Source organism: Pteronotus mesoamericanus, unplaced genomic scaffold, assembly GCF_021234165.1.
Source record: "Pteronotus mesoamericanus isolate MK-2021 breed Mesoamerican mustached bat unplaced genomic scaffold, CSHL_Meso_final scaffold_85, whole genome shotgun sequence".
In the NCBI taxonomy this organism is placed as follows: domain Eukaryota; kingdom Metazoa; phylum Chordata; class Mammalia; order Chiroptera; family Mormoopidae; genus Pteronotus; species Pteronotus mesoamericanus.
The window spans coordinates 732,034-745,108 of NW_026555329.1; the positions used below are offsets into that span (position 1 = coordinate 732,034).

The window sequence follows — 13,075 nt, forward strand, 5'->3', positions numbered from 1 at the left end:
AGCTATAGGGGCAGGGACCTAAAGATGGTTGTAGAATCGTCCCTCTCTTCCTTTTCTCTTTTATTGTTCTTGGATGCGAAGGTTACTGGCTTTGTAAGAGAGAGCAGAGGGAACAAGAAACCCATTTCGTTGATTTTAAATTTCCCTGCAAAGTGCCTGTGGACAGCCGAGGTCTCCCCTTTGCTCCGGCTACTCCACCCACCAGTGACGCCTCCCCGCTTCTCCTGCCTGCCTAGGTGCGCCCACCTTTTAGTCACGCCCGACCTCGCTAAGGCTCTCCTAGGTTCTCGGCCTGAAATGTGTTCTCCGTCCTCTGCCTTCCCATAGCGAGTAAACTGTCACCACCGCATATTTGGTGATTAATCACAGAGCCTTTGTTGTCTTGAGGCTTTAATCCTCCATTGAATTTACCTTCCAGACCATAGTTTTAGAAATACAAATTGGTTCTCCAGTTAAATAGCAAATCTCTTCAGTAACAACACTGCCTGCCCCCGCCCCGCCTCCACCCCTGCCATTAGACTGTTAATTTCAGGGTAAACAGAGATTATTGGGTCTATTTTATTTAAGTGGCATCCAAGGTGCTTAGCAAAAGGGCCTTTACATACATTTTTTTTTTTGAGTGAATAAATTACTATCTTGCATGTAAAAAGGCTAGGGAAATATTTACTCTTCGGAATCATTTGTGAACTGTTATTGTTCTCATCCTAGGCCTAGAGGGAGTGCCCCGCGCCATGTGGAAGGCGGCTGTTTTGTGGGTCCTGCTGATGCTCTGCCCTGGGGGCAGTGGGCTGTTCCGCTACTTGAACAGAAATATCCGGGCGCCGCCTCAGGGAGACGCAGGGCCGCCGTTACTTCTGACTCCCTATATCGAAGCTGGGAATGTCAAGGAAGGTAAGTCTAATCAGAAAACCAGTAGTATACTTTGAGGAGTTGTTGTTTTACTAAGCAATTATCCTGCAGGATCCAAAAGATATTCTGATACTTTTTACTCACCATTTTTACTTCAAATACTAATGATTTGATGTCATATTATCAGAGTTACGAGCTACAATAAGTTTCCCGGGGCCAGTCTACCTAGTGGTTGGGTTCCTGAACTTCTGTCTATAAAACTAGCACAGTGCCTGTCTACCACTAAGCACTCAACAAGGTTAACACCAACCTTAGAACTGACTAGGTGTCAGTTACAGGTTCCAAGTATTCCATTGATATATAAATTCATTTAAATACTTCAGAAACCCCAGGAACACACAAGAAACTAAGCAGAAATAGATTAAGCTCCTTTTCAGAATCACACAGACAAAGCTGGTAGATACGGGGTTCACAGCTGGGGAGCCTCCCGGAAGAACCCACGTTCGCAGCCACTGTGCTGCGCCCCCTCGCCTGGCAGGTCACCACCCAGACAGCCTAGGCCTCGGTTTCCTCATTAGTAAGATGGAAATGTAACAACATCCCCAAGTGGCAGGGATATGATAAGAATCAGCTGAGAAAATGCATGAGGAAACCCTTAATATCCTATAAACTGCTTTCTAAATATTGTTTGCAAATGGGATTTTCGATTGTTATTATTAATAAGAAAAAAATGTCATTTGGTGTTATCAGAGACTAAGTTTTATGCCCAGACTCGGCTCTTACTGCTTAGGTAAATCACTGTGCAGATAAGTTAATCTTCCTGGATCTCAGTGGGCTCCCGCACTGTAAAAGCGTGTATGGGCAGCTGTTCTGAGGAGCTGCTATTGAAGGAAGCGGAGCAGTGGGTAGTGGGTAGAGGGAGCTGCGGGGTCAGGAAGAGGCTTTGAGAAATGGTCTGGCAGAGGGGGAGGCTGATTGGGGTGGGGGCAACTCTTGCTGGAGCCCTGTCTTTAAGTAGCCGAGAGACCTGGCATCTGGTAAGTAGATGCCATCATAGGTTTTGGTGTTGGCTCCGGGGGACCAAAATTTATCCCTTGTCACAGAAGGGTGGGCAGAGTTAATGTCTCTCAGGCTGGTGAGTTGGTAGATGTGATGGGAGTGTGGAAGTGATACTGGAAATTTTAGGGAAATGTTTTTTTTACAAATTAAAAAAAAAATCTATCTACTCCATAGGGAAAGTTCAAATGAAGCAACTTTCCATCATTTGAAATGGTTCACCTAACCAATAGGATGTCAATGTTGTTTTTGTTGTTTGGTTTAAAACCAAAATATTATTGCATCCTAAGGGTGTGTTTGAGTCTTGTTTATATGTCTTTTCTGAAATACACATTGGTTCCATGTGTCACCATTTCTTTTCTCAGAAAAAATGAAAAACTTTGATAATGTAGGTAGTATAAGTTACTGTATATTTGATAATATAGTCAGATAATGTAGTCAGTCTGTTTTTTAAAGGACTCATTTTTACTTTCTATAGAAAAATCATGAATAGATGGTAGCCTACTGGAAAAAGCTCGTATCGCTAGACATATATGAAAAGGCAAAATATCATTAATCCAAATCTCCCAAGTTAGGTCCTATGCATTTATTTTGGCCTCTTTGGTAAGTGGATACCAACAACTTAGACATATTCGTTAACAAAAAATCAAAGCAAATAATTTAGTTTAGAATTGAGAAGGAATTAAAAATTCATAATCAGCTCTACCAATTTACTGATGAGACTTGATTTGTCCAAGGGGCTGCAGGTAATATTAGCAGGGATGTGTTTAGGACCCACATTTTCCAACATCTGCTCTATGATCTACCTGCTGTAATTTCTATTTCTTTAAGAAACTTATGGTCTTCCAGAGTGTGACCACATATACACATGCGCAAAACAATTTAAGAGGAAGGCAGTACGCATTAGAATGCTAAAAGATTGCATTTGAGGTGGGCATGCTGGAAATTTTAAGAAGGAAGCTAACTTGTTGGTTGGCATGGACCAGGGAGAAAATAGTAATAGTTGTAAGTAAATATAACAAGTAACGACCATTTAAAAAATTAAATCTCTAGTACCTAGCATAGTGCCTCTAGGTAATCAGCACTTGATAAATATGTATAGAATTTCAATTTTAGACCTCAATATGTGCCAGGCATTGTGCTTTACACACACATTAGTTCATTTCATCCCCAGAGCAACCCTAATGAAGAAAGCATAATTAATGTTCCCATTTCTCAGATGAGAAAAATGAGGCCCAGAGAAAGTCAGTATCTTACCCAGGGCTATTTGAAGCTACTAAGTGGCAGAGCTGGAATTAAAACCCATCTCTGCTGACTCCAGAGCCCGAGGTATGAACCACTGTGCTATGTGACCCGTTCCAGACTTGAGGGCATTGGGCAACTTTTAGGTAAATAGAAAAGGGCTTGTGCATCCTGGGGAAAACTGTTTAAACAAAGGCATTGTGGGAAAGTGGCCAACATGTGTCTGTATCAGATATCTGGTGGGATCAAGAGAGAAGAATGTAGAGAAATCCACCCAAGATCATCCACAGCCCCCTCGTTCCTGTGTTTCTTGACTATGATCCTTTCAGTTACGGTCATCAGCAGAAGCAAAGAAAGATTTTGAGGAACACAGGTTCATCTTCAGTCCTTCTCTGCCAGCCCTGATGGACCACCATCAGATGAGTGACAATATTTAAAACATTAAATCTGATGTACTCTCACTTTCTAATGTTCTGTTACACTGTCAAAATCTTCCATTGCAATTTTAAGTGGCTGATCCAAAATCTGGTACATCTGGGTATTCATGTGCAGCCCTCATAACATAAGTAAGGATAATTTTATCCGTCTACTCTATTGAAAGTTCAGGAAACTCTGGACAGCTGGTCAGTTCATTCCCCTAAATCTCTTTTGTTTACTGAGTCTGTCAAAATCTTAGGAACACGCGTCGGAAGACTGAAACAGAACATTTTTGAAATGAACAGTCATTCACAAAGAGACAAGGGATATTTTCATTTTTTTATCCTCAATTAGCTGGCTTAGTTTCACGTAATTGTGATTGCATGTTTACTTTCTCTCTAGCTAGAACACATCCTTATTCTCTAAAACAAAATGAATTGAGGAGGCAAATTTTAGCATGTTTACAAATACTGCATTTCCACAAATGTTAAAGAATATGTTGCTATTAGGCCGTAATTTATTATTACCTAGGATCTGGCCATGTCTTGTCTGTACTGACCATGGCCTAGAGTGTTGGTGAATGTGAGGTGCGCCCTAATCAGCTGGGTTGTGCCCTTCTTCAGTCATGCTAAGATCTTTTTGATCTTAGTAACATTACCAACTCTCTGAACTGCAGTAAACAGCAAGGAGGAAGTGAAATTGCCTCTAAGAAACCTTCTTCCTTTCTTTAATGGGTGTTTTAAACATTTGTATTGTGACTCATGGTTCCAGGAAGAAAAAACTTCTGCATCTTGGGGGTTTATTTTCCACATTCCATTAATAGGCTCTGGAAGGATGAACTGAAGACTTGAAAATATTTTAAAAAATCATTTAAGTTGAAAGAACTTTTAATTATTTTACTGTGGTTCAGCTAAAGGAAATTTAATATTTGAAACAGGGGGAGTGACTTTTTTGTGGGCCAGAGAAAAGTTTTCTCTAAATTTCTTAAGATTGTCATAAGGCCTGCTTGCCTTAAAAGGTTTTTGTAGAAATAAGCTAATTCCAGTGCATTGTCAGGGTGGCCTCTTTTGAGTTCATTCATCCATTCATTTATTAACAGTATGTATTGGCTGTCTTAAGTGTGTGAGTCAGCATGATATGTCTCCGGGGGCACAAAGATAAATTAGACGAATTCCTGGTTTTCAATAGCCGCGGACCTAGAAAGCGAGGTAGGAAATGTACCAGAGGAAGTACAGGTAGCAGAGAAAAACTTGGGATCCTCAGAAAGGGAGGGCTCGGAGGGGGCGGGGACACCTGAGTCATTTTCAGAGCAGGCCCGCGACCTGTGAGGGGCTGGGATCAGAGAGATAGATTGATCCAATCTCCCCGCTCCCGCATTCCATTCCCCCCAGCTCCTTTCTCTTATGTGTTTTCTCTCCTCCCCTTCTACTTTGACCTTTCTCATTTTTCTCTGTCTTCTTTCACGAACCCTCTCCTGCTCACTCTCCCCTCTGTGAATCACATCTCACTCACTCCCAACCCCCCCGTCTTCAACTCTCTGCCCTCCTTTGTTTGGAGAGTTTGCGGGGGGGGGGGGGGGTTTCTGATTTTGAGACGATTAAGTCTTGTGAAAAACATTTCAAAGGTGTTTTTTAGGGACAAACTTGCAGATATAAAAGAAGTACATCCTGGGGATGTAAGGGACAGCAAGGTGACTATAGTTAATAATACTGTATTGCAGATTTGACAGCTGCTAAGAGGGTAGACCTTAAAAGTTCTCATCACAAGGAAAAAATGTGTAACTGTGTGGTGACCAAGCTACACTTACTGTGATGAGCATGTTGCAATACATACGTATGTCGAATCATTAGGTTGTGCATCTAATATCATGTTATAGGTTGATTATATCTCAATTTTTAAAATGACCTCAAAACAAGCGTTTTAAAGGCTGCCCGAACCTGGAGGACGATCCTTCTCTGGACCAAGTGAGGTGGAAGCAAAGAAGGGGAGAGGGAAGGGGAGAGGGCCGGTGGGAAGGGTGCGGGATGGGACAGGGCTCCTGCTAAACATCTGTCTCCCTTTTCTTTTTCTCCAATCCTTCTCTCTCCTTCCTTTATCTCTGCCTTTTTTCTAGTGGTGACGTAGATCCCATGGGAAGAGAAGGGGCAGAGCTGGTGCGGTTGGGTTAAGCAATCATCGCCTGGGGACTGGGCCGAGCCAGAGGAAGGCGAAGTCTTCTAGACTGCGCTTGGGGTGGCCTGGGCCGATGACCATCGTCCCTTCCTTTGCTTGAGCCCTTATTTTCTGTCCAGCTCTGTGGGAAGGGTTCATCTGCATGTTTTCATTTGATCCTCACAGAAAGCCTGGGATGGGGAGATGGGCATCCACATTTGTCATAAAAGGAAAGGAGAGGCTCAGAGAGGTGCAGTGACTTGCTAGAAAGCCGAGTCAGGACTGCAACCTGAGTCTGTCCCGCTCGGAAGCCCATACTCTCCCTATCAAGCTACCCTAGAAGGATCCCCTGGACACTGCCTGTTGACACCTTTCCTGTGTCCCCCACCATCGCCTCTGTCCCAGGTGCCCCTGTTCCCATTCAGCGGATGCATTTCAAAGATAAGACCAATGCTCCCTGCAAACTGGCTTCTTTTCTGCAGTTTTTACAAGCATGGACTTAACCTCATCCACCCTTCCTAGGTGAGAAACTAGAACACAGAGAAGACAAATCTCTGCCTAAGAAAAGGGTCACGGAGCTGGTCAGCAGTAGTGTTGGGGTCAGCGAAGTACTAGGGAAGAGGAACAGTGTGGTATCGAGGACAGTTTCCTTTTGGGGTTTGCAGAGAGGAACCTGTGGCCTAGAGCTGTGATGGGCTTGCTCCAGTTGAGAGTTTAACACGCGGCTCCGGAGGTCTGGCCCTGATTTGTATGTAGCACCCACTCCCTGAGCAGAAACCCCTAACTGTGGTTCGCTGCCCCCTGTCAGTGACGTTGCCAAGTGCCCAGTTGGGAAGACATAGCAGGGGTCACACTGCAGAGCCCGGGGACCCCGGCACCCACCGAAGGCAGCTTCGGTCAGTGGCCGGTGTATGGGGTCAAGTGTCCTTACCTGCTCCCATCTACTAGCCAGTCCCCTACATGGCATGTCTCCGACTTCAGTGGCTTCTCTTGAATAATTTGGTTTTGCAGGGACACTTGTTCTGTCACCACAGAAGGGCTCTTCTTTACTCAGACTTCCCCGTTCACTTCCCCCCCACACTTGGACACCTGATTTCTGTTCCCTCTCCACTCCCCTCCAAACCAGGGCTTCCCCTCGCACTGACACCTCATGACTAACTCCCCGGGGAGGATGGGAGCTGTGTGCAGGGCGGGGGAGGGGGCACACGCTGGCTCCTAGCCTAGACCTCAGCTGCCCTGCACGACTAGCTGTGCGACCTCAGGCACGTCGCTTTACCTGCCTGTGCTTCAGTTTTCTCAGCTGTAAAGCCGGGATACTTATACCTACCGCCACCTAATGTACAGGGGCCTCTCAAGTGCTCCCTCCTCTTAGTATTATTTCCTCCAGGGTGGCCTTAGCAGTAGGAGCATTTCCTTTGTTCCCTCTCTGTTCCTGTCCCTTTGCTGCCATAGGAAAGCCAGGACCTCTGCCCTCTACAACTGTCCGGGTGTCCTATTTGGCTCCCTCTGACACGAGGTCAGCCCCAGCCTCATTGTCCGCCTCCCCCCCCCCTCCCTGGCTGTTCTCAGCTGCCCCTTCTCCCCGTGGCCTCCGTCCATCTCCCTTAATGGAAGTAGCAGGCCCTTGGCTTTCATGACAAAGCGGGTGTGGAGGACACAGGCCCCCCAGGCTGATGGCTACTTAGCTACGTCATCTTTCTTGCAACCCCTCCTTTGGGGTCAGGTAACTTTATTCTGCCCTGGCCTTCTAGGTGGCCCAAGGGGAACACCTTGGTTTTTTCTCTTTCTAGTGTGGGGCTCAGATTAGGTGTTCCTTTTCTTCTTTTAATAAAAATCTTATCATCACTCATGTGTTATATTTGGGGGGACCCCTGCAGGAAAAGCTTAAAGATGTCACTGTCCTTGACTAAATTGTGCACGTGGAATATGGCGACTTGTCCTGAACATCCTGGGATGTGCTGCCGTTGGAACCCTTTGGCCCGCCCCCTTGCCACCTTTCTCGTCGTTCCATCCCAGCCCTGGTCCCTGGGATGGGTGGGAGGCGCCTGGTCGAGACAGAGATGGCTGACCCTGCGTTATTTCTCTAATCCTTGGGTAAAAATTCCTCCCTCCCCCAGCAAGACGATTGAGTGCGATGACCCATCTCCAAGGACAGCATTCAGTGAGCTACAGCGGCTTCCTCACTGTGAACAAGACTTACAACAGCAACATTTACTTCTGGTTCACTCCAGCTCTGGTAAGCCTGCAACAGCGCCCTAACGGAACACGGACACTCAAGGGCAGAGGATGCGGCTACAGGGTAGAAATGTTAGCCTATAACGAAACTAAGGGTGTGTGTGTGTGTGTGTGTGTGTGTGTGTGTGTGTGTATTAGTTATCTTTTTCTAAAAATAAGTGTCAGTGACTCTGTCGGCGCTCAGCTTTGGAATTCCTTGCAGCCTTATTTGGAATATTTATCCTACTACCATCTTCCTGCCATTGTCTTCTTCCTATCTTTTTGTTGTTTTCTTAAAAAAAAAATACCTGGGGTAGTGGGGAGATTCCTAAAGTTCACAGGTAATGCATATCCAAACACATCTAAATCTAGTTGATTGTGGTCTTGCATGGTTGCTCTATTTGTGGATTTTGCTGGGCCAATTAATATTCCCACATTCACTTCTTCATATATCTAGTACCCATTAATTAAGCAGTACTCTGTGGGACACAGAGGAGAGGGAACTGAACCCATCCACTCTGGGCTTTTAGGAGAAGGGTGGGGAAGAGTGGTAATCCAGGGTGGCTTCCTGGAGGAGGGGGCCGCTTACCTTCTGAAGTCCATAACAAACACAGGTAGGTGTACTCTTGTTCTTTACCAATCCTCATAAGCTTACTTCAAAGTCACATAGTTCTTCAGCATGAACAAATCATTTCAGGCTTATGGGTATTGGTTGGAGGTATTGGTAGAGGTGCTGAGATGCATAAATAAATGTTAGCCCACCACAGGGTAATTTTCTATTATTTTCCAAATTGGATTTGCTTTAGAACCCAGAGAAAACAATGAAAAAGCTGCCCCTGTGGAGGGTGGTATTTATAATTGCATGTGGTTTGCATATAGCTGTCTACGTATTTCATGACTGGGTAAATTGCTTAATCCAGGATGGTTCTCAGATTAAATTGCTTCTGTTTGGTACTGTTGGGTTATATATATTTTTTGACCTCTCGTTTTTGCTTTCCCAACCATGGCCTCTAACATGATTCAGTACTTGTTTGTGGGAGGGGAGCCATGTAAGAAATGGGAGGAATTCTAGATACTTCTTGGTTGGGCTCACAGCAGCGTTCAGGCTGTCAACCAGCCTCTCCAAGACCCTGGGGGGGGGGGGGTTCTTATTCCTTCCTGCTAAGTGAGGCAAGTGAGGAGCCTAGAGCACAAAATCTGAGGAGGGACTCACCCTCAGGGTGGTTCAAGAGCAAGCCTGGCCCCTGACTGTCCAGCAGGCTCCTGGGTGGAGCCTAGCTGGAACCCAGGAGGGTGAGGGAGTCCCTTCCACAGAGGTCTGCCTTCCAGGGCACAGAGCAGAGAATGGACCTCCTAATGCAATCAAGAAAACATCCAAACATCCAGTACAACTGTCTTAAGGAGACTTGATATACATTAAATCTAGACACATGAACCAAATCCTAACAGGCAGACATTTTCCTTGTGTTCTTGGAAGCCCCTTACACTTTCATGCCTTTTGGAAACCATAGTTTCCGAAGTGCATCCTCACATGCATTGCTTTGGCTGACTCCATAGTCACTTGGCCTTCTCTGACTCTTGTCTTTTGCCTCTTTTTCTATACTGAAGGACCCTCGTGATTCCACTGTGCCCACCTGGATAATCCCTGGACACTCTCCCCTTGTGCAGGCCAGTTGACTAACAACCTTAATTCCATCTGCAACCTCAATTCCCCTTTGCCACGGTGCTGAACCTATTCACATGTTCTGGGGAGTAGGATCTAGACATCTTTGGTGGTCATTATTCTCTGCAAAGTAGAAGTTTGCTGAGATTTGTGGTTCTCTATATGTTCTCTCTCAGTGAGTCTCACATTTTATTGCATTTGAGAATTATCTCCGAATCCCACCAGGGATTCTGCCCTGAAAGTGGGAGAAGTAACAGGTAGGGCACGCTTGAGAAACTGTCACTACAGCCCAGGGGCCAATGGCCCTGCATTCAGTGTCCTGACTCCAAAATGGTCCATGATGCTTTTTGCCAGAAAGAAACACCTAGAGCAGGCCAACCCAGATGGAAGTGGTCTTGTCTGGTGCGTGCACCTGCGATGGTGGCTGGAATGAGGGGTGAAGAGGCGCATGCAGCCTTTGGGGATCAGCTCCCCCAGTCCTGCTCGGTTTCCCTCTAAGGGCTCCTGGGCCTCGGCCTCCACTGCACTCGGTCACCCCCACCCCACCCCACCCGCCTACACCCCGACCCCACCTCGCGTGAGAAATCCGGTTCTTTACTTTCTCTTCTGCTTTGATGGCTGTTATGACACCAATAAGTTCCTCAATGATATCTGCATAGTGAGTCTTCTTTAACAACGGCCCTGATTTGTGAAAACAGAAATTAATGGTGAGGGAAGTGACCTTTTGTTTTAACAACAAAACAAAGACCCAGTCGTTTCTTTCTTAGGTTGCCCCTGAGCAGGTGAACCGCTTTGTCTATGTTGTAGGTGACGCAGTGGGATGGTAAAGCTGGTCAGGGCAATGGGCCCAGGTCCTGCGCCCTGTCCCAGCTGCCGGACTGAGGTGCGAAACCCACACCACCTGCATCACACACTGACTCACATGTTGGGGTTCCCCTCTTAATTAAATGAGAACCTAGCTGCCCTTCCTCTGACCAGATTATGTTTTAGGGGGACCGATAACATAGTCCTTAAACAGATTCAAGGCCATCCCAAAAGACATACACACAAGGCCACCGTGCCAGGGAAGAAGCGTAGAGTGTTCTATTGGGAATGATGGACTAAACTTCAGGGGAGAGAAGCAGGGATGAAGAGACAGTGCTGCTTACAGCTGTCACCTTGTGGCAGCCGGGGTAGATTGTTCCAAGGCCTCCTTACCCAGGGCCCACCTGCAGAGACAGGTCCCCGAGGCCCCAAAGCAACCATTCCTGCCAAGTCAGTTGGGTTATGAATTATGGAAGTGGCCATTTTGGGTAAAGGAGGTAAAGCAACGTGAGAAGGAGAAGCAGTGGTTGCCCAGATGGGGGAAGAGTTCCTTTTATTTGGCAGGAATATTAACCCATTGCTTGTCTCAGGGAAGCAGCTGATACTGTCATTAGGAGAGAAATGACCCTTTAGGAAAACTGAAAGCCGAGAAAATAAGAGATCCAGGAAGGATGCCACATTTGTAATATCCTCTGAATATTTTGGGGGGCTGCTATTTCTCCAATTAGTTTTCCTGTTATTTCTGTGAGACTCCCCTTTTATTGTATACACATCAGGGCATAATGGATTCTAGAGCTTGAAGTTGGTGTGCAGTGGGGATGCAATCTGCAAGAGAAAGGAAGAGGCATTTTGCATGGGATAAAAAGTGCTGATATAATGAAGCCAATAAAAGTGTAACAATTATAATAGCTGTTGTTAATTGAACATTGACTCTGTGCTAAACACTACATTTTCTAGTTAATCCTTACAATAACTACATGAGGAAGGAATTATTATCCTCCTTTTAGAGATGAAGAGAATTACAGAGATTAAGTAATGAATCTTCCATTGCCCAAGAAGACATGGACAGGACTGGAATTTAAAGCTAGACACGGGTCAGAGAAACCTGTGCTCCTGATCGTCCCAGTGACCCCGAGAGAACTCGTCAGGGAAGGCACTGAAGTCCGTGAAACTGGCATAAAACCTTGGCTTCACTCCTTGGGCCAGATGGGACCTTGGGCACGTTTTCTGAACTCCTCTGAGCATTGGTTCCCTGGTTTTAAAATGAGGATTAAACACCTACTTGGCAATGGCTTTGACAGCAATGAGACACTGTGGGAAAGCCCTTAAATGGGCGCCTGATACGGAAGAAGTACAGTTGCTGTTGTTAGCATTTCACTGCTATCACTATCATTATCATTTTTCGTTATGAACCTAAGTACCGTACAGAGCCAAGCCAGTCACAGTTTAGGAGGTTAAAGAAGATGGGAAGTAGGCGGTGATTACAGAACAGAAGTAGCTGGCTGCCAGGCAAGCCTGTGGGTTCATTGCTACTAGGTAAGGAAACTACGAAGTGAAATTGGGGTTTTCACATTGAAGAAGGTAAAGATATATAGATTATTATTTTTTAAAATTAATATCCTTCTCCTTGGAAAAGTATATCCAATATTTGACTTTCTTGTAGGAATATAGGTAATTCGTTGGATGCATTTAGTCAAAATCTTCAAATTATTTACCTCAAATGTCATGGAGTCAAAACCTGAGATGTTTAGAGTTGGGCCTCAGCCCCTTCACAAAGGGCCCCATCTTGTCCCTCTGGCTGAAAGGAATGGCTGGGATTCCTGGAGTCTGAGTAGCTGGTGACTGAGAAAGGTCAATATCTTATCAAAGAGTTAGAAAGGCTGGGATGGGGTGAGGCATGGGGCCCCTGGAGGTGACATTTGAGGTGCTCCCTCCCTTTCAGGATCATGCAGGTGCTAAACCTGTTTAATCAGAGAGCAGGAACATCGGCAGGGCATGGGGTTAGGCTAACACAGCCCGCGAGTCCGCAGTTGGGTGCAAGGCCGATGCAGAGGCGTTCTCTCTGTGAGCGGGAGCATGTGTCCCCTAAGAGTGCCCAGCAGCCGGCAGGAAAGCCTCCCTCATCCCCCCGCTGCAGGGGTGAAGGTACGGAACCAGGCTCCAGTTCTTCAGTAGCAGTCGAGATGCTGGGGTACGGTGGCTCCCAGCCTGGCAGCTGCTCCTTAGAAAAACCTGGGGAGCATTACAAATAGGACAGGTGCCCCAGCTCTGTGTCCAGCCCCTCGCACAGATTCTGAACCAGCAGGTGTGGAGAGGGCCCAGGGATCAATATTTCTAACACACATTTCTAACAGCAGTTCCAGTGCAGCTAGCCGGTGGACTTGACTTCAGGAAGAGAGAAGTAGAAGTCAGGACCCCAGGATTCTAGTTCTGTGTCTGCAGTCCCTGGCGGCCCCCTTCGGACATAGTATTCATAGTCTCTGGGCCTCAGTTTGCTCGTATAGAAGTGGAGATGTGAAACCTAGTTGATTTCTAAGGTCCCTTCCCAGTCTTACATTCTGTGGTCCACAGTGTTAGTCGGCTTGCCTATAAGACATGCCTAAGTGTGCAGCCTAAGGTATAGAAACATCTAAGAAGTCCAAGTCAGGGTCCAGGTTGAATGAATGAGCCGTTGAACTT

The 13,075-nt window shown here is 46.1% G+C and overlaps 1 protein-coding gene across 1 annotated transcript in view; it reads left to right on the plus strand.

Annotated features, from left to right (window-relative positions):
* Window positions 1-725: 725 nt before the first annotated feature.
* The window catches only part of CPVL (carboxypeptidase vitellogenic like), a 65,664-nt gene continuing 53,314 nt past the window's right edge, over window positions 726-13,075 (plus strand). Inside the window, exons 1-2 of the mRNA XM_054563940.1 lie at window positions 726-891; window positions 7,833-7,951. Coding sequence (XP_054419915.1) covers window positions 732-891; window positions 7,833-7,951 — 279 coding nt within the window. The 5' untranslated portion in view covers window positions 726-731. The remainder of the gene's footprint in view (window positions 892-7,832; window positions 7,952-13,075) is intronic.